The sequence below is a fragment of the Pygocentrus nattereri genome, chromosome 4 (genome assembly GCF_015220715.1).
Source record: "Pygocentrus nattereri isolate fPygNat1 chromosome 4, fPygNat1.pri, whole genome shotgun sequence".
In the NCBI taxonomy this organism is placed as follows: Eukaryota; Metazoa; Chordata; class Actinopteri; order Characiformes; family Serrasalmidae; genus Pygocentrus; species Pygocentrus nattereri.
Genome location: NC_051214.1, coordinates 14,936,225 through 14,963,982, shown reverse-complemented (window position 1 = coordinate 14,963,982; position 27,758 = coordinate 14,936,225). Strand labels below are relative to the sequence as shown.

Sequence of the window (27,758 nt, the reverse complement as noted above, 5' to 3'; positions counted from 1 at the left end):
TCCATCCATCCATCCATCCATTTTCTAAGCCGCTTCTCCGTCAGGGTCGCGGGGGGGAGCTGGAGCCTATCCCAGCAGTCTTCGGGCGGAAGGCAGGATACACCCTGGACAGGTCGCCAGTCCATCGCAGGGCAGACACACAGACACAGACAGTCACTCACACACTCACACCTAGGGACAATTCAGCACACCCAATTGGCCTGACTGCATGTCTTTTTTATCCAGGATTCTTTATTATATAACACTATTTATGTTAAGCATGTAAAAATGGTGGAGGACTACATCTCTGTCTCCTCTTCTGTAATACTTTTCACCCTTTGGATCCCAAAGGAATCTGAATTCTGTGCAAAAACAAAAGAATTCTAAAGACATGCCACAAGCAGCTGTTTCAACAGCTGTTCACAGAAAAGTTAGTTCTGAGAAACTCATATTTGTTGAAACGGAGAAAAAAAAATAAAAACCAACCTTGAGTTTGTTGGTCTGCTGAAATGATTCGTTTGAAATTACAGGGTGATTCAAAAAGATTAATCCAATTGATGATTCATTTCACTTGTAAATCATTACAAAACAATGCAGTAAATTATAAATGGTTTAAGTGAACATAAAGTTTATTATGTAATTTTACAAGCGCTCAGCATGACCTTTACATGGGAGCGGGAGATTGACGGGCGGATTGGTGCTGGGTCAGCAGTGATGCGGGCTCTTTACCGGTCTGTTGTGGTAAAGAAAGAGCTGAGCCACAAGGCAAGGCTCTTGATTTACTGGTCGATCTACGTTCCCACCCTCACCTATGGTCATGAGCTTTGGGTAATGACCGAAAGAACGAGATCGTGAATACAAGCGGCCGAAATGAGTTTCCTCCGCAGGGTGTTTGGACTCTCCCTTAGAGATAGGGTGAGAAGTTCTGTCATCCGGGAGGGACTGGGAGTAGAGCCGCTGCTTCTCCATGTCGAGAGAAGCCAGTTGAGGTGGTTCGGGCATCTTGTTAGGATGCCTCCTGGACGCCTCCCTTGGGAAGTGTCACAGGCAAGTCCACCAGGGAGGAGACCCCGGGGAAGACCCAGGACACGCTGGCGTGACTATATCGCCCAGCTGGCCTGGGAGCGCCTCGGAATCCCCTTCAGGGTGCTAGTGGAAGTGGCTGGGGAAAGGGAGGTCTGGGCCTCATTGCTTAGGATGCTGCCCCCACGACCCGAACCCCAGAGAAGCGGAAGATGATGGATGGATGGATGGATGGATGGATGGATGGATGGATGGATGGATGGATGGATGAATGGATGGATCAGCATCACCTCCTCCAGCTGTACGGACAACATCAATGGCACAGTCAAATTCATACTTGATTCCGTACTTGATTGGGCATGTTGGGTGTCACTGTACTCGCAGCGCTTTCATTGTGATTTTGGAGCTCATCCAGTGTTGTGGAACCAACAACGAATGCTCTGAGCTGTTGGAGATTCACTGCTGATGAAAATCCCATTGCTAATGCGACAGATTCAATCTTATTGAAGTGGATAACACAAAACACTTTCCGCTCACAGACTTAAGGGAGCCATCTTTCAGTGACAGTCAGAAACTTTAAGACCCCAACCCACCATTGGTATGTGATTTTTTTCCTATGCTTCTCACAGTTGTAAAATATGGCGCTTTGAAACTGAATGAATCTTTTTGAATCACCCTGTATATTCACATGATGCATTATAGCCATTATGACTAACTGTTGCAACTGAGTTTCAAATGAATGGAAAGATGCATGACATGCAACCTAAGTGCAATTTAGTGTTATGTAGGTTTCAGACAACTGAAGTGCACAAAAGTTTCACTGTGTAAAGAATTTTGACTGGTATAATGGATGAACCAGTATATCACTAACACTAGCAACACAAATTGTGAGACTGGGAGTGAAACTCACCCGACTGAGTAGACTCGGCAGTGTTTAGTGTTGATACATTGGGCCAAGCTGAATCTGTTATCCAAGCATAGCACCCATGACCTCTGAACATCCTCATCACCATTGTGTAATACTGGAAATCCAGGGTTTTCACAGGACACCTGCGCACACACACATACACACACACAGACATACACACACACAAAATAAATTGTAACCTTCATGTAAGATCCACACTGTCAGCAGAATTGAGTCACACTGAATAATCACTTCAACTTCAAGGTCAGAACATTCAAAATATGACTGCAAAGTTTAAGGAACACAGTTATTTAAATTTCAGACACATTCAAACATCTTGAATGGTTATTCTGTCTATGTCAACATTTTGTGCTGTATAGAGACAGAATCCATGTTTTCTTTATGATTTTATTCGATGACTCAGAGTTCGATTGGAGCTACACAATTGCTAGCTTGGTTATATTTACTAGCCTAAATCAGTGGCATGGCTAGACATCAGGATCAGTTGACACCACAGGGATTCGCGATGGTGACAGTAATGCAATGCTGGGTATTGCAGTGAAGGAACATGAAGACAATCCACATTATTTTTCATTGTCACTGCTGTATTTCAAGATTATGTTCAAAATATCCTGGTGAGGAATGGAATGTCTCTGAGGCATTTTTGGGACAACATGCGGTTCTCACAACATGCAGTTTTATTACCCCATTCTATAACCTGAGAATAGCTCAACCAGTTTACATTGGAGTCCTTGTAGTTACTGAATATTAAGCCTTAGTATGTAATGAACCTGTGATTTTAAAGGCTTGAATGTCTGAATTCACCTTTTTCCTGTGCGAGCTGTTTCTAATGTGTTCTGTTCTGTGCTAGTTTTCACTCAAAATGAAAAACCTAATAGACAGTGATTATGTTGAGAGTAATGTTTTTGCTGTTTATTTATACGGCTGAATTCATCATGGCACACAATCAGAATTATGGCAGGTAATGGTTTTAATCTCAGATTGAGGCTTTAATCTCAGATTTGTTAATCCATGTTTAAAATTCCATGATGAAACACAACTCAATTTAAAATAAAACCTACAGATCCTTGATTAGTTAGAAATTTAAATTAAATATTGTTGATACAACCCACCTTAGATCAGTTATGCTTAGTAACAAGTAGCTGATTGGATGTCAGCCAATGATGTCATCATATTATTTAATTCATTTCAATTTACCAGTTCATTTCAACACTACTCATAGTTTTTCATAGGCGTGTTTACGTGTAGCTCTGCTGTTTTGCTGGTTTTCTGAGTAAATTCCGTCTAAATTTATATAATCTCTTAAGATATTGTGCATCAATTTCTAAAAATATAAGGATGTTAAAGCTCTTGCCATTCCTCCCATACTTCAAAAGAACCAGGTAGTGCTAGGCATAACCAATTCCTGATAACAGAACCTCCATTAACAGGGTTCCTCTACAGGGAGGAATGCCATAAATGGATCAGTGGTAGAAAAAAGACCTTTTTATTTTAGACTGCACCAGTGATTGTGATAGAATTAGGAACTATAAGGACATGAATAAAGGCTGAGGAGTTGTTTCTACTTGCCCTGGGCTCTGTTTAATCAATCTTTTAATCAATCTCAATCTCCCTTAACTGCATTTCTAAACGCTCTAAAATTCACCTTAATCAAGCCGATCAATGTAATGCCAGTTTTGTGCTCTGTTAAGACCTATTTAACTCTATCTGCCTCATTTACACTTGTTATAATGTCTTCCAGAAGACTCAGACATTACAAAACAGTTTTGCACCTCTGACAAGCTCTTTTCTTCCATTTCTCTCTCTCTAACATGCATCATCACAGACAGTTTCCTTCTCACGCTGTATTTTGCCACCTTCTCACTTTCTTAATCGAATCATCACACTTTCTAAAATTCGCACAGAGGTTCTGATTTATCTTCTTCATCTGTGTAGTTTTGTTCCTTCACTACTCATTCATGTCTTTTGCTTTTTCGACCCCACCATCCATCTTGCTCTCGTCTCTATTGTTTATTTTTCACTGAATCACTGTTTTCCTTATGATTTAGTTTGATAACTGAGGTAAGAGTTACACTAATGCTTGTTGGTTCTTTCCATTAATGACCACTGCATTTCAAGCTTATGGCTAAAATATCCAGATCTGGGAACAGTTGGTTATGGTTAGTTATTGGTTAGTTAAAGTCATGGTTAGCTAAGTCAAGTGATGTGTGCTTGCTTTATCGTTTATGTCCTATTTAATCTCTGAGGCATTTCTGGGATGGCATGCAGTTTGTGGCTCTCACTACAGCTGAGTGAAGCTGAAAGTATAGCATGGAAAGGAAAGTTATAAACCTTTTATAAACCTCTCTGCTACAAAGGACAGATGAATGTTCATGGCTTCATAATTACTGCTTGAAAAAGTCTAGCTCTTAATGTTAAAATTTGGACTCATAAAATCCAACCCAGCACTAAAGTACTGCAGAACTTGCAGAACTCAGGTTTTTTACACTTTCACTGATCATTTTTTTTAACCTTGTGGCTTTTTGGCCTTTTTTGATGTCATTTGGTTACTTTTGCCATGTGTAGTTCTTTTTTTTAGCTACATCCCCAAGTTCAAATATATTTATGGTAGTCCTTGCATTAACTTTAAAAACTTCTCATATTTATGTTTTTTTTTTATTCATACTGTTCTGTTGTCTTATGATGTTATCAGCATTTCACATGTTTAACATATACATTTAGTTTAGAATGTTATGGTTCAATATATGACATACAGCATTATGAGGCATAGTGAAATTGTAAACCACAAATGTGTAAGCCACAATTAATAACACATTGTTAGGCTAAAATTCCCTTTAAAGGCTGGGCTGACACTAAAAGAGATTGTCAAATGTGAATCACCCTTGCCATTGTTACTGTGAGTGAGAGATACCATCAGTATCTGGTTTATAAAGGTAAAAATGTTCTCTGCTCTCATTCACTGCAGAGCAGAAATTCCTCAGTTCTGAACAAAGCCGGTGCCCGAGAGTATGGTTTGTGAAAGAGCTGATTGAGTGTTGCATTGAAGGAGGAGCGAGGAGATTCTGGAGGTGGAGCTGTGGAGGAGAGGAAAGAGAGAAGTGTATTCATCACCTCCTGCAGCTGCAGCAGAGAACACTCACTGCCAAGTTTATTCTGTCAACAGTGTGCGCACACCATGAGAGAAGGGAGAGAGAGAGAGAGAGAGAGAGAGAGAGAGAGAGAGAGAGAAATTCCTGCCAGTCCACCATTCTGTGCAGAAAGAGGAGTGTTGGGAAGCCTATCATAACTACTGACCATGCCAAAATCTCCCCCTCTGTAGCAGACATTCTGTTGTGTTCTCTCTGTGCTGTCCATAAACCATTGCATGCTAGATTACATTACAACCTTGAAATAATAGTTTGAAATGCCACAGTTTCTCCAGCTTCTCACTGAACATTGCTGAATTGCTGTTATCCCTTCTATTTCTGGATAGAGCCTGCATTTGCATCATTATTGTCTGTCCGAAGCAGAGGTTTTATTATTGTTTTCAAACCATTTGAAAATGACCTGTTTATTTTGTGAATATTCCATGGTTAATGAACAGAAAGGGCCCAAATGGTTTGCTAAAGGTGATGTGTACTATTGATTTAAGCAGTAAAGAAAACAAAGATGCTATATACACTAGAGTTTAGTTTCAGTGTGTGTGTTTTACCTGTGGTGTAGTGATGTACTTGATGAATCGTAATGCTTCGTCCTCCAGGTTGTGCCTCTCACTGGCCCATGGCTCCAGCTCTATCTTCCACCTGAGAGACTACATGCACACATAGAGAGTCAGTCACTGTAAAAAAAAACAGATTTGTGCAGAAGCATTGATTCTCTTAGGACAAAGATTGACCTAAGCTGCAGTACACGGAGCCCTCACTGTATGCTTGCAGCGCAATGTAGAACTGCACCAGCACAACTCCATTTGAGGGCCCATATCATACATTTTTAAATATATAAATACATTGTATTTAAATTTTTAAATGACCAGTTTCCAACCTCTGTCTCAGGCCTGGATCAATAAATTGGTTTTCTGGGCTTGTGCCTAAGGGCCTGAGCCACTTAGGGGCCCCCACAAGCAATTTTAATCTAAATAGCTTTCCTGACACATGGTGGGAATTTTATTAGTAGCACAGTGAAAAAAAGAGCAAATTTTTCATTGTGTTACAGTTGATCATAATCTTGATGCTCTCAACATCTTTCCTGAATCCTCCACTCACTGCTTAGCAACCATGCACCATCCAACTTGGTCAAGCTTTCAGGGGTTTTAGCCTCAAGCTAGCATACCTTTGAACATATTTTGAATTTGAAGCTCCAAATATTTAAAAGATGAGCTGGGGGATCTGTAAAGTGAGACCTATGCTCTCATTAATATGTACATAATATTGCTATCATCCTTTCTCAATTGAAAAAACACTGAGTTTATAGCAGTGACATGCCCAACACAATTAGTATGCTGCCATGGTGGTGCTGCATAGGCCTCATCTAACCTGCCATGACATCATAAAACATTCACTAACCACTCAAAAAAGGTAGCCAATTAGGAGTCTAACAAATATTTTTGTTCAGGGACCAATAACTTCATTATCCGGGCCTGGGTTACAGGAGCCCATATGATCAATTGTTTGAATACTGAGGCTAACTGATTTAACAAGCATCAGGATCACCAGAATCAGGAGTGCTCTTGCTTGTCTGGATTGTTTGGGTGTCACTGATGCTGAAGTTAGTTAAGTTGCTTTTTTTAATGAGTTGCAATACAGAGTAGCCGTTGAGAACAGAGGTCTTTTATATACATCAATGTTAAATATTAACAAAAGCAAACTGTTTGATTTTAAGGGTAATTAATTGGAAAACAATTATGTAAAAATGAATTATGTGTTTTGGTACATAAAGTCTTACAAATCTTATACAATTATAAGTGGCAAAAAAGGAGCAGAAAAACACAGGATATAGGCCCTTTAAAGAAATAATTAGCAAGAGCCCATACATTAAAGTGATTTTGCTATGTTGCTTGACATAAAGTGCTAAAATGTAGTGCTCATTTAAGTGCTGTATAAAGAGATGTGTCTTCAGTCTGCGTTTGAAGACAGCAAGAGACTTTCCTGTTCAGAGAGCCAGTGGGAGTTCGTTCCACCACCTGGGTGCCAGTACAGAGAAAAGTCTTGATGCTTGTTTTCCACGTGTCTTGAAGGATAGCGGGTCAAGCCGAGCTGTCCTCGAAGCTTGAAAGGCTCATGGTACAGTTCAAGATTTCACAGTTGCCATCAAGTAGGTCAGCCAATCAGATTATAGAGCTGGAAATATCTGTTTTATCAATTAAGCTCTAAGGACTTTTGTACGTATGGTAACGTTTTACTTTGCTCTGACACAGCGGTGCTTAACGCAGGACTGAGTCACCATAGCTGCGGAATCAAAGTCTTCTTCTCTGCTGAGAGCCAATAGCCCCCCTGCAGTACCCCCAATTACTACATACACACTCACAAAAACACAAACACAGTGGGGGGTTGTTGTCCTTATTGTGGTTTCTCTGTATGACTTTACCCCTCAGTAAATCCTTTTATTGGATCCTGTGGGCCTTTCCTCATATGTTAGCTTGTTAGCATTAGCCTGTGGTGAGTGTTTGTCATGCGTTCTGCTGCCTGTTCTGTGTGTAAATGATAAAGCCTTACTTCGCCTTGTTCAGAGAGAAGAAGATTAGGATGGTGATTGGTAAGAAGTGCTGGACTTGACTGAGCTCACTACATTAGGCCTGTAGTGTTGTTTCAGTTTCAGCTGTAGTGTTTTAGGCAGTGGCTTGGCAAAATTGCATTGTCACTGTCACCAAGTCATCAGCCTTGTCCCTACATAACATTAATCTACACTATTCACAAATTTACTGTAATCTATAAAAACAGCTCTGAGAAGATCAACATTTACATGTAGCAATAGACAGATAAAATGAAAGCATATAAATGCAACAACAGCTCAGCCATAAAGTGATAGATCATGCAAATTCACAGAGCATTACAGTGTAAAAATCATGATATTGATCATGTTTAACTGGAATTAGCAATACAGTATACAAACTATTGAATAAAAATAATTATATATTGTATGTTATATTGACAATTTTAATAGTTTTTTTTTTTAATGTAGCACTACTGATCCTTTCTTCTCAATTCCAACAGATCAGACATCTGAAAAGATTATTGCAATATATCGTGTATCATGAAAAATTCTTGAAGTATCACAATACTATATTTTTGCCATATCGCCCACCTCTACCCTGTATGAACATGAACTTCAACTGCCAGTAGAGGTCGTTCTCCTGGGATGTAAAGAGCCATCATTACAACTCACGCCATCTGTACTGGAGTGCCCTTTATTTGAATGTGCTTACTTTAAGGCTGCTACGCAATAGAACCAAGCTGTCCTCACATTCTTGGGTAATGTGTATCTTTTGGCACAACTGACACAGTCTGGCATTAATCATCTTCTAGCCATTATTCTTCTTCTGGAATGATACAGACCAGTCGAAACCTACCTGCCCTTGTTGGTGCAAATCTCTGTGCTTATGACATAAATATTTGGACAGCAGTCGCAAAGCCAGAAGTAGATGGGTATTTATCTTCCTGCTATGTCTGGCTTATATCACAACATGTGTAACAGAGTTTATGGCTCCACTGGAGTCTAAACCTTTCCTATCTTGGATCTTTTTATAGATCGGTTTATTCTGCTCACTCACGGCTTTCAAACAAATCTTGGAGAACGTGGAGTCAGCGTTTGTTTAGAAGGAAAACTGACGAGCTTGTTCCTCTCTTTCTTTGCTCCCCCCCTCCACTGCCTCTCAATCTGTAGAAACTGTCTCCATTAGCTATTATTTTATGGTTGTTCTTTCATGCGCTTGCTGGACTGTATATTTCTGTATGTCTCCCAGCTTTTCTTGTCAGCTTTTCACTGGTGTGGTGCTGAAATGAAATGTTTTTCAATCTTGGAGACTTTTCGCCTCTCTCTCTCTCTCTCTCTCTCTCTCGCTGACTGCAGGACCCTGCAGGAGTTCACTTATTATTCACCCAGCTGACATTTTCGTTTATATCCCTGGAAGAGGAAGGCGAGTGCAGCGTGTGTTCAGCTGCATCTTTTATAAGCTTCTGATTGGCCGCAGTCAGCTACTGCAAAGCCCCCCCAATCAGACTTAATCAATTACCTATGAGTCATAATAGCATTGCTGACTCTATTTCATGCTCTCTCTCTCTCTCTCTCTCTCTCTCTCATTTCAATGGTTTGAAATTATTGCTGTAATAATGTGTGATAAACTGGTGTCTCATAGGTATAACATTTTTGTACTGTGCAGCATGTTTTCATACCTACATGTGTACATATGCATGTGCGTGTACTTGTGCTTCTCTCTGATTGCAGCAGTTGTTGAGCCCAACAGGGAAACTGTGAGGAAGTGAAAGCAGTATTGGTCAATTAGTGTGAATGAGACTGAGATAGCAAGATTGAGGGAATGGATAGATTAATATAGAGGAGAGATGAGGAAAAGATGGGACCTTTTACAGGCTAAATTGTAGGTTATTTCCTGATCAGAGGACAAAAAAATAAGCATAGATATTGGAGAATGGGGAGTGTATTGTGATTGCTTTGGTGAGATGTAAAGTCTCGCCCTTTGTCAAATGTTGCATCGACTGTCACGCATGTCCTGAGTCGAGTCCAACATCAAGACAGTCAAGTCTCAAGTCAGTAAAGGCAAGCCTCAAGTCAAAACCCTAACAAAAGTCTTAACAAGTCAGTATGCATTTTTCTGCAAACAAAATTTCAATTCCAACACTGACCACCAAAACTTATGGTAATGGTAATATAGCCATTTAAAGACGAAAGTTAGTAGTGTATGGTTGTATAATATGATGTATTTATTTATTTGTTTATACATGCATAAACATAACTAACATGATGCTATATACAGATAAGTGCAAATGCGCATGAAAATATTTTTCAAAGTAACTTTATTAGAAAAACTTAAATGATAATAACTTCAGGATAATTCCTGCTAGAAGAAACAGCGTAGATAGTATGCTGGTCACCAACAAAACCAGCATATCACTGTTGCCAGAACAAAACCTTATATCTCCAAAATAGTCCATTCATCATGAAATGTACACATAATGTGTAAAGTGCAACAGACATTTTCAAATTGTGTCAAAAACTAAAAAATTACAAAAATGGAGATACAAGGTTTTGTTCTGACAGCAGTGATATGATGTGTTTTGGATGCTGGTATGCTGGTCAGCTGCAATAAAAGTTATTATGCTGATTTATGGGATGTTATGGGATGCTCAGCATTTTGACTTCACTACGTTAAATGAAGGCTATATCAATATCACAGAAAGCCACAGAAGATCACACAGGGCTCTTGAAATTTACACAGAGATAAATGCTATAAATAAATGTTATGTTCCCTCAAAGATATTGCTATTAAACCTACAAAAGCTTAATCTACAGGTGTGATTCTATGTCGATGGGACACCTACATTATAATGATTGAAAGAAAAAACTGTTGTCATGAGAAATTTTTATTGCATCTATGTGTGCCACAATTATTGGCACCCCACAATTTAAAGTTCACCTGAGCAATTAGGAATACTTAAATGCTCAGCAATGACAAGCGTGCAAAGAATCACAGATGGGAAATTGCAGAAATTGGTCTTGATGTCAGAATGTGTCCCAAACTACACACAAACATCATCTAGATAATCATGAGTTGTTTGGGAAGGCTGCCAGAAAGAAAGCCTCTGTTGTTAAAAACCAACAAATTCAAGCTCTGACAGTTTATCAAACATTACTGAAACTGAGTGGGATGATGTTCTTTGGTCAGATGAGGCCAAAATAGCTACTGTGAAGTAAGGTGGTGGATCCTGTGAGGCTGTTTTTCCTCCAAAGGCCCAGGGCAATTTTTTGCATACATAGTATTACGGACTGCAAGTAATAAGAAATAAAATCCAAAGCTAACTGCCTCAAACTGGAAGCTTGAACTGGGCCATAGTTTGGATTGTCCAGCACTTGTGAAGTGTCTCTTCCTCCATTGTATTATGTAATATTATCTCTAGTATTAGAGTATCTAATACAGATACTAGCAGTATCTGTAATAGTACCTAATAGTATCTAGCAAGGGTCTCAGCTAGCTGAGCGTTTCTACTCTATGGGCTGTGTTCAGAGTTGAACTACATTAGTCAGCTAACTGATCCTAAAGTTTTCTGTATTTAAAGGTCACCATACATGCTTATTTTTCACTACATTCTCTTTTTGGAATCTAAAAAACAGGATTTCTAAATTACCTAAAATGTTCAGGATTTGACTTTGCTTTCATTTTGAAATTTGCTTATTAAAGTATGCCCTACACTGTCCTGCTACCCCAGCATCCTCTTTGTTCACCCACTGTTATTTATCTGTAGACATCATGTTAAAAAGTTTTTCAGAAAGGGCTGTAACCCAGAAAAGTCTGCCTGTTAATAAGTTTGACATTGAGCTGTCAGTGTGGTGTTCCTAAAGTTTCTGAGATGAAATATAAACAACACCACTCTCCAGATGATCAGTATAATGTGTAGCATATGTTCTTCAGTACCACCTTTCCACCATTTCTTAGTCTGATAATTCATAATAATTTACTGCCACCATCATTCTCCTCCTCTTGATGGAAAAAGCTGCATTTAGAGGTGATTGTAATTGGCTGACCTCTCCTTGGATCACCACCTTATCGTGGTGGAGGGGTTTGCGTGCTTGAATGATCTTAGGAGCTATGTTGTCTGGAGCAAAAGCTCCTGGTAGGGTCTCCCATGGCAAACTGGTCCTAGGTGACAGGCCAGACAAAGTGTGATCCATAATAACCCCTATGAAGACACAAAAACGGGACTTCTGAACAGGGTTACCGGGGCCCCACCCTGGAGCCAGGCCTGGGGGAGGGGCTCGCCAGCGAGCGTCTGGTGGCCGGGCATTTACTCATGGTGCCCGGCCGGGCCCAGCCCGAAGGAGTTACCTGAGTCCCAATGGGAGGGGCAGTAGTAGGGGTTCGGTGCGTTGTGGATCGGGCAGTGTCCGAAGGCGTGGGCCTTGGCGTTCCTCGGTTCCTGAAACTGGCTTTTGGAACTTGGAACGTTACCTCACTGGCGGGGAAGGAGCCTGAGTTGGTGCGCGAGGTTGAGAGATACCGACTAGATATAGTCGGGCTCACCTCAACACACAGCTTGGGCTCTGGGTCCAATCTCCTTGAGAGGGGCTGGACTTTTTTCTTTTCTGGAGTTGCCCATGGTGAGAGGCGGCAGGCAGGTGTGGGCTTTCTCATAGCCCCTCGACTCGGTGCCTGTATGTTGGGGTTTTCTCCGGTGGACGAGAGGGTAGCTTCCCTACGCCTTCGGGTTGGGGAACGGGTCCTGACTGTTGTCTGTGCTTATGCACCGAACAGCAGTTCAGAGTACCCAGCCTTCTTAGAGTCCTTAGGAAGGGTGCTTGAAAGTGCTCCTCCTGGAGACTCTATTGTCCTACTGGGGGACTTCAACGCTCACGTGGGCAATGACAGTGAGACCTGGAGAGGTGTGATTGGGAGGAATGGCCTCTCTGATCTGAACCCGAGTGGTGTTCAGTTTTTGGACTTCTGTGCAAACCACAGTTTGTCCATCACGAAGACCATGTTTGAACACAAGGATGTCCATAAGTGCACATGGCACCAGGACACCCTAGGCTGCAGTTCAATGATTGACTTTGTAGTCGTGTCATCGGACTTGCGGCCATGTGTTTTGGACACTCGGGTAAAGAGAGGAGCTGAGCTGTCAACTGATCACCACCTGGTGGTGAGTTGGATCAGGTGGTGGGGGAAGATGCCGGTCAGACCAGGCAAGCCCAAACGTATAGTGAGGGTTTGCTGGGAACGTCTAGCAGAAGAACCTGTCAGATTGATCTTCAACTCACACCTCCGTCAGAACTTTGACCAGATATCGGGGGAGGTGGGGGACATTGACTCAGAATGGGCCATGTTCCGTTCCTCCATTGCTGAAGCGACTGACTGTAGCTGTGGCCGTAAGGTAGTTGGTGCCTGTCGGGGCGGTAATCCTCGAACCCGGTGGTGGACACCCCAGGTGAGAGATGCCGTCAAGCTGAAGAAGGAGTCCTACCGGGCATGGTTGGCCTGTAGGACACCAGAGGCAGCTGGCAGGTATCGACAGGCCAAGCGATCTGCGGCTTCAGTTGTTGCCAAGGCAAAAACCCGTGTGTGGGAGGAGTTTGGTGAGGCCTTGGAAAGTGACTTTAAGTCGGCTCCAAAAAGATTCTGGCAAACCGTCAGGCGACTCAGAAGGGGAAAGCAGTGTGCCACTAGCACTGTATATAGTGGAGATGGTGTGCTGCTGACTTCGACTGAAGACGTCATTGGGCGGTGGAAGGAATACTTTGAGGACCTTCTCAATCCCGCCGACACGTTCTCCAGTGAGGAGGCTGAGTCTGGGGACATGGGAATAGGCTTGTCCATTACTGAGGCCGAAGTCACTAAGGTAGTTAAGAAACTCCTTGGTGGCAAGGCTCCAGGGGTGGATGAGATCCGCCCTGAGTTCCTCAAGGCTATGGATGTTGTGGGGCTGTCTTGGCTGACACGCCTTTTCAACATTGCGTGGACATCGGGGGCGGTGCCACTGGATTGGCAGACTGGGGTGGTGGTGCCTCTTTTTAAAAAAGGGGACCGGAGGGTGTGTTCCAACTACAGGGGAATCACACTCCTCAGCCTCCCTGGCAAGGTTTATGCAGGGGTACTGGAGAAGAGAGTCCGGCTTATAGTCGAACCTCGGATCCAGGAGGAACAGTGCGGGTTCCGCCCTGGTCGTGGAACACTGGGGCTGCCCTTTGTCACCGATTCTATTCATAATTTTTATGGATAGAATTTCTAGGCGCAGTCAAGGGATGGAGGGTGTGTTTGGTAACCTCAGGGTCACATCGCTGAGGTCGCTCATCGCTATTTGCAGATTATGTGGTCCTATTGGGGATATCAGGCCGCGAACTTCAGCTTTCGCTGGATCGGTTTGCAGCCGAGTGTGAAGCGGCTGGGATGAGAATCAGTACCTCTAAATCCGAGACCATGGTTCTCAGGCGGAAAAGGGTGGAGAGCCCTCTCTGGGTCGGGGATAGGCTCTTGCCTCAAGTGGAGGAGTTCAAGTATCTCGGGGTCTTGTTCACGAGTGATGGTACAAGGGAGCGGGAGATTGACAGGCGGATTGGTGCTGGGTCAGCAGTGATGCGGGCTCTTTACCGGTCTGTTGTGGTAAAGAAAGAGCTGAGCCATAAGGCAAGGCTCTCGATTTACCGGTCGATCTACGTTCCCACCCTCACCTATGGTCATGAGCTTTGGGTAATGACCGAAAGAATAAGATCGCGAATACAAGCGGCCGAAATGAGTTTCCTCCGCAGGGTGTCTGGACTCTCCCTTAGAGATAGGGTGAGAAGTTCTGTCATCCGGGAAGGACTCGGAGTAGAGCCGCTGCTTCTTCACGTCGAGAGGAGCCAGCTGAGGTGGTTCGGGCATCTGGTTAGGATGCCTCCTGGACGCCTTCCGCGGGAGGTGTCACAGGCAAGTCCACCTGGGAGGAGACCCCGGGGAAGACCCAGGACACGCTGGCGTGACTATATCGCCCAGCTGGCTTGGGAGCGCCTCGGAATCCCCCTTGGAGAGCTGGTGGAAGTGGCTGGGGAAAGGGAGGTCTGGGCTTCATTGCTTAGGATGCTGCCCCCGCGACCCGAACCCCGGAGAAGCAGAAGATAATGGATGGATGGATGGATGTAATTGGCTGAGAGATGTCAATTATAGCTTTGCAAAATGTGAAGAGAAATCCTAAATAACTAAATGGTTAAATAAGAGGCTAAATGATTAGAGTGTCTGGCTGCATCCTGCACTGTAGCCTCAGGACAGGCTTTGTGCTGAGAGCAGCTGGCCGTCATGTTTGATCAGACACTCGGTCAGACTCACATATCTGCAGGACAAATGTTAATTGGAGGGAAAGGCTGGGAAATGTGGTCAGAGTGTGCAGACTTCAGAGTGTGCAAATCAAGAGGGAGTATGTTAAACAGTTTAACATTTAATGACAGCATGACTGCTGGTCATATTTAATAATATTTTCTGTAACACCTTAAGTGTATTAAATGCATAAACTTATTAACACTTTGTTTCTATAAGGGTAACTAAACTGTTTAATATTACTGAGAGCACGGCTGTAACTACAAACCACAATGATTTGCAAACCTCTTTTGATCTGCATTCAATTCAAAACAGTACAAAGACAATATATTTTATATAATAATCTTTTGGGAACTCATGACAACTGCTATAGCTATGAAAGTGGATATCACTCTGTTCTTGCTTGATATAATATTTGAGTTACTCAACGCTCTGGAGTCTGCATTATCGTATATTGCACTACATAATTCAAGATTCAAGAGTTTTATTGTCATGTGCACAGCAGAACAGGCAGTTGCACTGTACAATGAAATTCTTACTTTGCTGTTCCTCCATTTACCAAATATAATCTTAAGAGAATAAAAAAGAAAATATAAGAATAACTCTAAAAACAGTAGTAAAAAGTAAAAGTAAAAAAAATAATATGCCACACATTCTCAATAGGAAACAGGTCTGGACTGCAGACAGGCTATGAAGCCATCCTGTTGTAACACATGCAGAAAGTGGCTTGGCCTTGTCTATTATTTCCAAAAACAATTTGAAAGTTTTGTCAGACCACAGCATACATTTCTACTTTGCCTCAGTCCTTCTTAGAATCAGCTTCAGCCCAGAAAAGTCAACAGTGTTTCTGGATGTTGTTGAACTATGGCTTGTAAAGTCTTAACTTGCATTTGTAGTTGCATCAACAAATTGTGGTTACTCACAAATGTTTGCTGAAGTATTCCTGAGCCTCTGTGGTTAAATTAAATACAGAAGCCCTTCAGCTTTTTTTTGAGGGGCAGTCATGGGCTGGAGGTTAGAGAACCAGTCTTGCAACCGGAAGGTCGCTGGTTCGATCCCCTAAGCCGACAGGACGTGACCAAGGTGCCCTTGAGCAAGGCACCCAACCCCCAACTGCTCCCTGAGCAATGCAGACAGGGCTGCCCACCGCTCTGGCCAAGTGTGCTCACTGACCCCTACAGTGTGTCTTCACTAGTGTGTATGTGGTGCTTCACTACACAAATGGGTTGGATTTCAGAGGTGAAATTTCCCCATTGTGGGACTAATAAGGGTCATTTAATCTTAAGTTAATTTTATGATAGCATCTCCTGTACAGCTTTTTTGTAATTGGGTTTGTAGCATCACATTTGTGATGATGTGCATTTCTCAGAAAAGTTTGCACATAGTAAATAAACTACCAAATATGTGTATTACACTCACTGCCATTTTCTGCTTTATTTTATGTACCTTTTTTTCATTTGCTAATTTCTCATCCCTCTATTCTATTATAAATTGCTATTACTCTTCCACAAACTACTTTGACTCCAGTTATTAAAACTATAAAATTTTATTTACATAGTTATTCAACTATGTTTGCCTATTTATTTGCATTTGCGGACATTCACTAACCTAAAATTGCAAATATGATGGCATTTCTATTTCTCTGTTGCACAAAGGACACATTGGTCCTATTCACCTCATCATCCATTCTGCTGCTCCCCCTGACTGTGACTGGTCCTAATCACTGCACTGATTGTTCTGAGACCTCCCCCTGTCTATGATTGGTCCTAATCGTTATATCATTTGTTCTGCTGCCTCCTCCTAATTGAGACTGGTCCTAATCACTGTGTTATTTGTTCTGCTACTGTCTAATAACTGAAATGGTCCTGACCACCATGTTGATTGGTCTAATTCCCCCTGACTGTGATTAGACCTAATCAACACGTCAACACCAGCAACAACAGCTCAGCCACGAAACAGTAGACCAACTCACAGAGCCATGCTGCTGAGTCCTAAAGGGCATAAAAATCAGTTGTCCACTGTTGCATCACTTACTACAAACTGCCTCTGGTAACATCAGCATGAAAACTGTGCATCAGTATTTTAATGAAAGCTTTCTCTTGAAGAGGAGACAAGTCATTATGCACAATGCCAAGCGTCAGCTTGAGTGGTGTAAAGTAGAAACATGCTCCGTGAGGTGATGAATCACATTTTACTTTTTAGCAGTCTGATGCATGAATCTGGATTTGGCAGAAGCTATGAGAAAACTGCCAATGGAATGCATAGTGCCAACAATACATTTATGGATAATGTTAATGCTACAGCAACTAACCACATTTTAGACAATTATATACTTTCAACTTTCTGGCAACACATAGGGGAAGTCCATAAAGGGAGGTCCATAAAGACATAATTTTATGGGTTTGGAGTGGATAAACTCCAGTGGCCTGCACAGATCCCTGACCTTAAACCCAAATGAATTCTCTTGACTAAATGGGGAGAAATTCCCACAGAACTTAAGGTTTTCCAGAAGAGTGGAGGCTCTTATAGCTGCAAAAGTGAGGTCAACTCCATATTAAAGCCAATGGTTTTGGAATGGGAAGTTCGTCAAGTGACCACTAACTTTTGGCCATAATGTACGTCAAACCAAGTCAAGTCAAGTCAAGTTACTGTGTGCAGACATAAGGAGTGGACATCTCGCACTCTTCTGAAATCAACAACCATCTCCTTAGTTATCTCTGCATTCAGAAACAGGTTGTTGGTTCTGCACTAGTCTGTTAACTCTGCACCTCTGTTGATATTCTTACCTATCCTGACTAACTGAGGTCACTCAGTCAGGAAATCCAGGACCAAGTTACAGAGGGAGGCGTTCAGACCCAGTAGGCTCAGTTTGCCAATCAGCTGCTGAGGGATGATTTTGTTGAATGCTGAACTGAAGTCTATAAACAGCATTCTGACATAGGTGTTTTTATTGTTCAGGTGAGAGAGAGCCAGGTGGAGTGTGGTGGAGATGGCATTGTCTGTTGAGTAGTTTGGGTGATATGCAAATTGAAGTGGGTCCAGGTGTTGGGGGGTGGGGGGGCGTGGGGTGGGGTTGGGGGTCTGGTCTTCGATGTGCCTTATGACAAGCCTCTCGAAGCACTTCATGATGATGGGAGTGAGTGCATCAGGACAGTGGTCATTGGGGCAGGACACTAGAGACTTCTTCAGCACAGGGATGATGACGTTGGAATGACTGCACTGCTCAGAGAGATGTTGAATATGTACGTGAGAACATCTGCCAGCTGTTCAGCACATTCTCAGAGCACTTTGCCCAGTAAGCTGTCAGATCCTGTGGCTTTTTGTGGGTTGACTCTATGTAGAGTTCTCCACACATCAGCTGTGGGCAGATACAGTATCTGTTCATTTGGAGGAGCAGTTTGAAAGCTACAGTTTCTAAGCGTGATGGGAGGACAAAGAAAATAAGATATGAGATCAGTATGTAGATGAGATCAGTCTGTCCGAACAGTAAAGAACAGTAATGTATACAGAATGAATTGTTCCCAGCAGCTGTAAAAAAATGGATCTATTCTTTATTATTCCTGCAGTTTAGTAGACATTTCATTATTGTTCCCAAGTTGACAATCCCCATTAGAAACTATAAAAGTCTATATCCTCATGCTAGTTATGGCCTTAACTGAGAGCTTTTTTTTAGAGAGAGAAGGCTAGATTGAGATAAAGTCTGGAGAGTAGGTTAGATTTTTTTCTTTTCATTTCACACCATTTTGTGTGTAGAACACTGCCCTTAAGCACAGGTGTGACTTTGAGTTCAGTGAATCATGAGTTATCCCTGCGATATGTGTGTGTGTGTGTGTGTGTGTGTGTGTGTGTGTGTGTGTGTGTGTGTGTGTGTGTGTGTGTGTGTGTGTGTGTGTGTTTGAGAGAGAATGAAGCAGGAGTCGACAGCCTGTCAACATGCTACGTCCCACCACGCTAGAGAAAACATCCAGAGCTCCATCAATACATCCCTAGAGCGAGAGAGCGAGAGAGAGAGAGAGAGAGAGAGAGAGAGAGAGAGAGAGAGAGAGAGAGAGAGAAATTCCTGCCAGTCCACCATTCTGTGCAGTCTTAAGTGGTGTCCTGGTGAAAGAAATGAAGGGTCCAGAGCTCTAATTGGAAAGGACAGCAGTAAAGGCAGAAAGGGCAATGGCTCTTGCTGCTGGCAGAGCTGTTCTCCACTGTGCGAAAGGGAGACAGTGATGAATGTGGATTTGTCTGTCTCTGCTTTTTGCACAGATGCCTTGTCACACTCACATCAAAATCACATCTGAGAGGCAGTGAGTAACTTCCCTCTTTACCTTAGCACACTTTTTCTTTTGCACTAAAAGAGCCTACACAAAGAGAAGCTGTTTTCTAGCCTCAGTTGCATTTATATCCACTGAGAGTACAAAGCATTTGAGCACGTACAAGGCATGTATCATCTCATTAGTAACAAAACCACTTTTCTCTGAAATGGTAACTTCACAGAAGAAAGAAAAATCTTCACTTTAAGGTAGGGGTAGGTGATATAGCAAAAATACACACACTACTGTTTGAGAAAAAAAATCAATATATTTTCTATATAGAACGTTTCTATATAGATTTTGTGATGCCGTATGTTTTTATGTATTAACAATATACACATAGGCTTTAAAAAGAGGGCTGGATGTTTAGGCTTCCATTGCAAATTCCATATCAATTTCCTAATTTATAATGGAAGTCAGTGTAACAAGATATTATTCTATTGGTCCATTCATCCTGAAATTTTAACATAAATCAGAGTAACTGGATTTTCGAAATACGCAAAAAAGTAAAAACCTTGTAGAAATACAAGGTTTCTGGTGACATTGGTAGACGATTCATTTATATCCACAGAAGACATGTCATACACTAAGTTTTGACTGTGTTCTCTTTAAATATTCTATGTTTTAATGAATATTTGAACTCTAGTTTTGAAACTCCTGTTTGGTCACTTATTTTTCAAGTGCATTGTCTTATAACTATTCTATTCAGAAATATCTCCTGAAAATGAATACCTTCTACTTAATGGCTGTTTTGACTGGTAATTAAATAAATGAAGGGTGGTCTCTTGTGCAGTACTGTACTTGAAGCTTCTACAGAGATAAGGTGTAGAGCATGTTCCAGCAGTGTGAACATAGACACATACATGCATCACTGAAAGGTCAGATTCTGCTCATATTTTCAGTGAAGCTGATATATGAACATTCGGTATAGTCGCTGTCAGAACAAAACCTTGCAGCTTTGAAAAGATAACTTTTCTAGAGAACAAACACATACATTTTCATACATTAGCAGTGGGGTGCTGGTCATTGGGCGGAAGGCAGGAAACACCCTGGAAAGGTCACCAGTCCATTGCAGAGGAGAAGGAACATACAGTACATTCTAAATATATAATGGAAGTTAATGTGAAAAGATTTTCTTGGTAATTTTGGATGATTTCTACTGTAATTTTCACATGATGTAAATGACAGCTGGTGTTGTCAAATGATATAAAACAAAAACAAAATACATGAAAAATAGAGACGCAAGGATTTGTCCACTTAGCAATAGGCACATCATCTAAGACTGCTGCAAAGTCTTAAAGTAATAATTTGATGAAAAATCAAATTGATATAATTTTCCCTTTTTCAGCCTAAATGTAGTCTTTTAAAGTTGTGAGGCTAAAGTAGCTAACAAGTAATGAAAGCTTGTCAGCATCTACAAATTAGCATTTTGCAAAATGCAGGCCTAAATCACTACATACTTGCCTCAAACCATGTTCAGATGTTAGGGAATCTCATATAGACATGCTTACATATTTTCTAACACTGTATGACATGTAGAAATAAGAAAGAGCTTACTACTGTTTATATCTAGAGGGGCAGACATGGGCTGGAGGTTAGGGAACCAGCCTCGTGACCGGAAGGTCGCCGGTTCGATCCCCAGAGCCTGACAGAGGTGTCCTTGAGCAAGACACCTAACCCCCAACTGCTCCCCGGGCACTGCGGATTGGGCTACCCACTGCTCTGGGCAAGTGTGCTCACTGCCCCCTAGTGTGTGTGTGTGTGTGCTCACTAGAGTGTATGTGGTGTTTCACTTCACGGATGGGTTAAATGCCGAGGTGAAATTTCCCCATTGTGGGACTAATAAGGGTCTCTTAATCTAATCTATGCAATATTCTTGTCTAATTTTGATAGATAACAATATGTTTTTTGTAGTGATTGAATTCAAAAGGAATGGTGAGAAAGCATGTGTGGTTTGCCCTGATCATTACTTATCATTTTGAACTCCCAATGTTGTATATCGAGGGCAACTTGGTGTGTAAATCTGGATGAAATTAATATATTGAAAATAGAAATGAATGATATCTCATAATGACATCAATACAAAAGGATGGCAGTACTACAAGGGGGATCATTTTTATAGACTGGGGAGATGCCATAAGCACTATTAAATGGAGCTCTGGTTAAAAATTGTCCTCATACACAAGTCTGTTTGAGGTTACTTAACTACTTAACTACTGCTTGAAGATGCTTTTTTGCACCCAGCGTATCAGCCATAAGATGCCAGGCTTTCTCTTTAACTAAGCATATTGTATTTACACTATTCTCTCCCCGTCATCCTATGATGAAACTGCTGATGGGAAGGCCATGCAAATTTTATAAAATCTCCAGTTAGTACTTCTACTTGTCTGAGTAAATTTCCCTTCACTGTGCTGGTTCCTTCTGATTTATTGCTCCTTCCATAAATTGTTCCTGAAATGAATAACCATCCATCTGTCCTATTTATCTTTTGCCTGCACATACAGTCTCTATCACTGCATTTGAAGGTGCGATTACAGCATTACGTTTATGAAAGTAATTATCTCTGTTACATTTGCAGTTAATTCATCATCTCTGTATTGGCCTCTCCCGCTTTAGCATGCAGAGGCGTAAGGAAAAACTGCTATAAATCTCTTTAAGCTCTTTTTCAGAAGTGACCAGGGGAACGGCTTGAATTGAAATATAATATTCACTTAAATATGGCCACATTTGCTGAGCCATAACACACACTGAACTGAGAGCAAGAATAAAAGATGAAAGAAGAAAGCTTATTCCAATGGATTTCCTTCAAAAAGCACCCAGCTTAAAACCCTGACCCAAAACGTCATGAAGAGAAGATGAAAAAGAAAGGGTTTTTTGTGTTGTTAAAAGTAACCACTTAGTTTTTTTAAAAGTGAGGGAATATACATTTCATATGATCTGAGAGAGGTTAAATACCTCCTCCGTGTCAGTCACACTTGCACTTATGAGATTTATTTCTTATTTCTTTTAGGACGGAATCGGCTCAGCACCTCAATCCTGGCTCAGAGGGAATGTACAGTAGAGACGTAACAGAATTAAGATAGGGGATTAGGAAGATCTTTTTAATACAGAAATTAATCTGACAGAGGTTTCGGAGCCCTTTATGTTAGAGTGAGGGGAATGGTGACTGCATTTTCCAACCGAGCTACTCGTAATGAAATTCCTTTTTTTTCTTTCACCATAAAACGGTCCCTTCTCTCACAACCATCTGGAATGGATTTGGCCTTCGATGAGTGGAATGTGGGATCTCGCTCTTGAATATTTTCCTGCATAAGGCACATGCTGTTGTCCTACAATGAACACAGTACATTACTGGCTTACATTTACAGGTAATATTTGGGCTCCAACTTGCAGCTCTGAAATCTTATTTTAATCAGACACAGCAGTGCGGCTGGAGGGTTTTAACCCTAAGTGTCACTGCTGGAGTGAAAAAAGTCCACCAACCAAAAACATCTATCCAGCAGCCTCCTGTGGGCAGCAACCTGTGACCACTATTGAAGGACTAGAGGATGACCTACACAATCTGTGTAGCAACAGAAGAACCACTGTCTCTGACTTTACATCTACAAGGTGGCCAACAAGTTAGGAGTGTCTAAAAGAGTGGACAGTGAGTGAACACAGTGTTTAAAAACACCAGCAGCGCTGCTGTGTTGGATCCATTCATACCAGCACAACACACACTGACACGCCACCACCATGTCAGTGCCATTGCAGTGCTGAGAATGACCCATCACCGTGGAGAAATACTTAATAAAGTGGCCGGCCAGTGTGTAAACACCATAAACTCAAAACTCCAAAATAAATGTCTCAATTATTGGAACCACTACAAATTTCTATGAGCAAAATCTAATTGACATACTGTATAATAGTCATGTTACGTTAAAATATCAAATAGGAAATTAGGTGTTCGATTATGTGTAATTTTACTTTTCTAATTTTAGACATTCTAGTACTTTAGTACCATGACATGTCTGAATGGTATACTCCACCAGAGGACACTGTAAAACTAATATTTTGGTTAGATGATTAAACTGTAGTTTGTTAATAATAATTGCAATGTTTCTCGACCCAAAGCACAAACACCTGAGGTTCACTATAGATGAATGAAAGCCCTGCACCTGAACTGGTGCTGGCCAAGATACCATGAAATGACAATGTGTCCAGGATATTTCCAGGATGATTACAAAAGACGAAATAGCACGAAAGTGTTTTCAACAGAGGTGACTCAAGCAGAACTTCACTGCCCCTGCTCAGACATACCATTTCACATGGATTCCCTGAATTGGTGGAAGGTGAATAAGAACAAATACCTGTGGCTAATGAAGCTAGCAAGAGTATACTTGTGCATGTAGGCTATGTGTGTGCTCATCCTCAACAGGCGTTGTTCTCAACATGAATAACAGAATATGATGATATGCTGAGTTATAGACTGGTGGAGTAATATAGCCTGGTAATGTAACACTACAATGTTGCTCACCCTGCTCAGAAAAACAGCACAGACCAACAAGCATTTCATGTTTGTGTAAGCTGGTCTAGTCCTGGTGACCATAATGGTTGACCAGCATACAGCATCCAAAACATAATATATGCTGATTTTGCCAGTGACCCGCCATACTGGTTCATGCTGGTTTTTCTAGCAGGGCATACTGAAAAGGCTGCATGTTACGCTGATATACATGTTCACATTTGTTTAATATTACTCAAATAATACTATGAAAATCAAAATGCCCACCCCTAATGTATTCCCATACATATTTTTTAAGTTTTCAGGACCAGTTAAGTGGCTGTTTATGGCTGCTGTGATATAAATGTGAGCATTTGAAATGCATGCATGAACATTCAGCAGTCGTGTGCTTTGGGACAGTCGTGGGCTGGAGGGTAGGGAACTGGCCTTGTGACTGGAAGGTTGCAGGTTTGATTCCCAGTGCTAACAGTCCATGACTGAGGTATTCTTGAGCAAGACACCTAACCCCGGCACTGTGAATATCAGTGTATGTGTGTCTAAATTCCTTTCTGTGAGATTTCATCATCATCTTTGATGTCCAGGACATGTAACGTATGATCCAAATATACCGCAAAAAGAATGAGAATTCAATACGATGAAAAACCCTTAGTCATCAATCAAGACAGTGGGAAGATGCATACTGTACTAAATATCAGGGGTGTCAATAATAATGTTGTTCAGAATTTTATCTTACCTCACTGAGGTTAGATTTCTCCTATTTCCATGGTAAATTTAAACTGATGTACAACAAAGATTACCAAGGGAGTTAATATTCTTGTGGACACTGTATAGACATTATTGCCATTCAGTTGGTTTACTTTGAAAATATTTGTGCAACAACTAGCTGAAAGAATCTAATGCTGAGATATTTTTCAAATAGCAGTGGCTGACATATTTAAGGAAAAACCGTGCGTGTAGCAACAAACAGAGTACAGTCGTACAATACAGCTGTAATGCAAGATACAACTACCATGCTCTGCAGCAGATATAAAAATGCTGAGCAGGCTGGTTTAATGTGACGTCAATTTTGGATCAAGATCATGAATGTACATTTGAGAGTCCAGTGGTGCAGAAACCACAGACTCTGTTCTACAGAGATGTGGAAAAAGTGATGTGAACAGCTGAGCCATCCTTGACCATGTTCCACATAAGTGGGTAAGTGCATGTGTGGCATATAATGGAATGCTTATCCCCTACAGGAAGGGAACCCTGTGGGCCTGTTATACTGTGGGGGACATTTTACTGGCATGAAATATCTTAATATAGCTTGTTTTACATAGACTGTTTTGTCCAGTTTCTTCCCTTCAAATATGAGACCAAATGAAACCTTACACAGTGTTGTAAACATTAACCAGGCACTCACCACATTTACATTGGGCAACTGAGTGTTTATTTAGTTTTGATATAGGGTAGAATGGGGTATATTGAGCCAGTGGGTAAATTGAGCCACCCACATATAATATATTTGTACATATAGGCTGTAAATTATAAGCTATGCTTTACCATGTCCGCGACATAAAGCACAATGAATAATATACAGAATGAGCTAGATCATTTTGGAGCTATTTCAACTTCTTATTTGGCCCCTGAACAGGAATTATGGCCCCATTATGGCCTCACCCAAAAAAAAGTATCCCCACTGCTCGGTAGCACTGTGTTATTTCATGAGACTAGACTAGCAGGTGGTATTGCCTGTGAATAAATTCTAAATTGGAAGAAAATTGAGTAAACAAAATATGATATATCACCCAGCACTAATAACAGCTAAGCCACATGTGCTGTTTTGTCGATGGTGGGTAACTTGCTTGGTGGTTCAATCAGCCTTCATGCAGTAGGATGATGGTGACAGTTCTGTGCAGTCTGCTGCCTGTGGGTTATGAGCTGATCTAGCTTCAGTGTTCATGGTATGTTTGTACATGTGGTTTTGGTTAAACTCTGCACTGTTCTCTTTCTGCAGTCTCTGCGGTGCTGCTGTAACTTTTCTCACGCAGGCTCAGAAAGAGAAAGATGGGCTGATAAAAATGCCTGGCAGTCTGAAGGGACTTAATGTTGAGATATGAATATACCTGTTTCATACAGATTATAATGCATTGCATATGATGATCAAGGATGTATGGAGTTGCTATGGCGATAAGGTGTAGACCTTGACATTTCCCAGCTGACTGTGAGAGCGACAGAGGGATAAGACAGGGGAAAGAGAGAAAGAGGTGAGAGAGTAAGGGAGAATATCATTAACCCAAATCCCTCAAAATGTGCTAGTGGTTGCCTAGAAACCACCTCTCTGCTGTCAGGCTATTCTTACTCCTTCTTCGTCAACTCTCTTATGTCAATATACCCGGGAATGACACATTTAGCCATTAAATTGTGCTGCGTCTTCAGCTGAGGGTCACATGGCAGACTTTTAGACCCGCATGCTCTGGTGTGTGTGTGTGTGTGTGTGTGTGTGTGTGTGTGTGGTATTTCTCTTTCTGGCATGAGTGACTGTGACAGATGGGTGATAACTAACAGTGACTCTCTGCTGATTTGCTCAGTTTGTTAGTCTGGAAACCAGAACTGGTCTTTGCAGCACAGCAGAGTGAAGCCTGGCCTGCGTCTAGCAGAGTAACACCAGCCAATTCCTCATGCTGCCCTACCAGTTTTTAACCTTTTAACCTTTACCTTAACAGCTTTATCTGTAATTGACCATGTTAATAGAATGTGAGGCTTTTATGAACCCTTGGATTGATTTCAAATCTGTATCTTATATAGACGCAGTCATATGCATAAGTTTAATCACATCCAGTCAAATTATATGTTTTGTTGATTTCCTAAGTGAAAATAAATTAATATATCCTATACAGAGCAGAAGAAGTTAAATAAGGCATTTTTTTAGCAAACTCTGGTGCAGAATTTCTATTTATTCATTTAACATATTGGAAAAAAACATAACATACAAAATGTGCTGTAGTGTTTGCTTAGGCTACATTTTATATTTTACTTTTCAGTCCAATGTTAACATGTGTAGCTGTGTGTTCTCTGGAGAGGATGTGTTTACTTATGTTTTTGGAACGTTTTTGCCTGCCTGTCCACCATGTCTTCTAACTAGCCCTATTGTTTTCTTCACCTGGTGTTATGATCACCACTGTGATCTTTCTCCGCTTTCTGGTTTCAACCCATGCTTGTTTTGGACGCTTTCGCCTTGTGATAATAAAACTAACTTTATCACTTTCGTCCACAAGCATCTCAACTCTGCTGACTGCTGACAAGAAGTACATTTGAAAAAAGAATAAGAATTTGAAAAAGAAATAGATTTGTCCACAGTAACTTTTTTAAGTTATAATAAATTTAAAGCTGCATTATGTAAGATTTCTTTGTTAAACTGACAAAAAAGCATTATCATTATGGTTTGTCTAAGATGCAAAATCAACGTTATACTAATTAAGAATTAATTATTTTTGTGAAGCTCGTCTGACCTAGCAACTTACTAAAAGTTTACCTTTTCTCTTTGATTTGTTGTCCTGTGAACAATGTGCCCTCACTGATTTTCCATATAGGGTCAAGATCTGGAATGATGTGCTAGAAAATAAAGGTATGCAAGCTCAACAGGTTTTTAAAAACACATTTGTTCAGGCTATCATATGCCTAGTTCATTGGGTTCTTTTACTTTATGTCCTTTATAGCATACTTTATATGCTGTAATTTGCTATGGTTTTATTATTTCATTCATTACGCTAAAAAAATGTTTTAGCTTTCGAATGTTGTCCATATCCTCTTTGTGTAAAGCAGCTTTTGTAGCTAAAATGAACAGTGCTATATAAATAAATAAAGAGGAAGATGAAGATGAATATCACTATAAAGTATAATAGGATGTTCTCTGCTGTGGGGAAGATGGCAGGAGTTTACAGTAGCACTGTGTGCTAGAGTGTGTTCTGTATGTGTGGAAATACAAACATTGTTTTTTCAGCTGCTTTCACAGGCTTTATCTTCTGAGTTATATTTACCTCAGGCTATTTT

At 41.1% G+C, this 27,758-nt stretch overlaps 1 protein-coding gene across 1 annotated transcript in view; it reads right to left on the bottom strand.

Annotated features, from left to right (window-relative positions):
- mettl24 (methyltransferase like 24) overlaps positions 1-27,758 on the bottom strand; it is a 68,697-nt gene that overhangs the window by 24,038 nt on the left and 16,901 nt on the right. Inside the window, exons 2-3 of the mRNA XM_017713004.2 lie at positions 5,622-5,720; positions 1,913-2,052 (exon numbers count right to left, since the gene is read on the bottom strand). Coding sequence (XP_017568493.1) covers positions 1,913-2,052; positions 5,622-5,720 — 239 coding nt within the window. The remainder of the gene's footprint in view (positions 1-1,912; positions 2,053-5,621; positions 5,721-27,758) is intronic.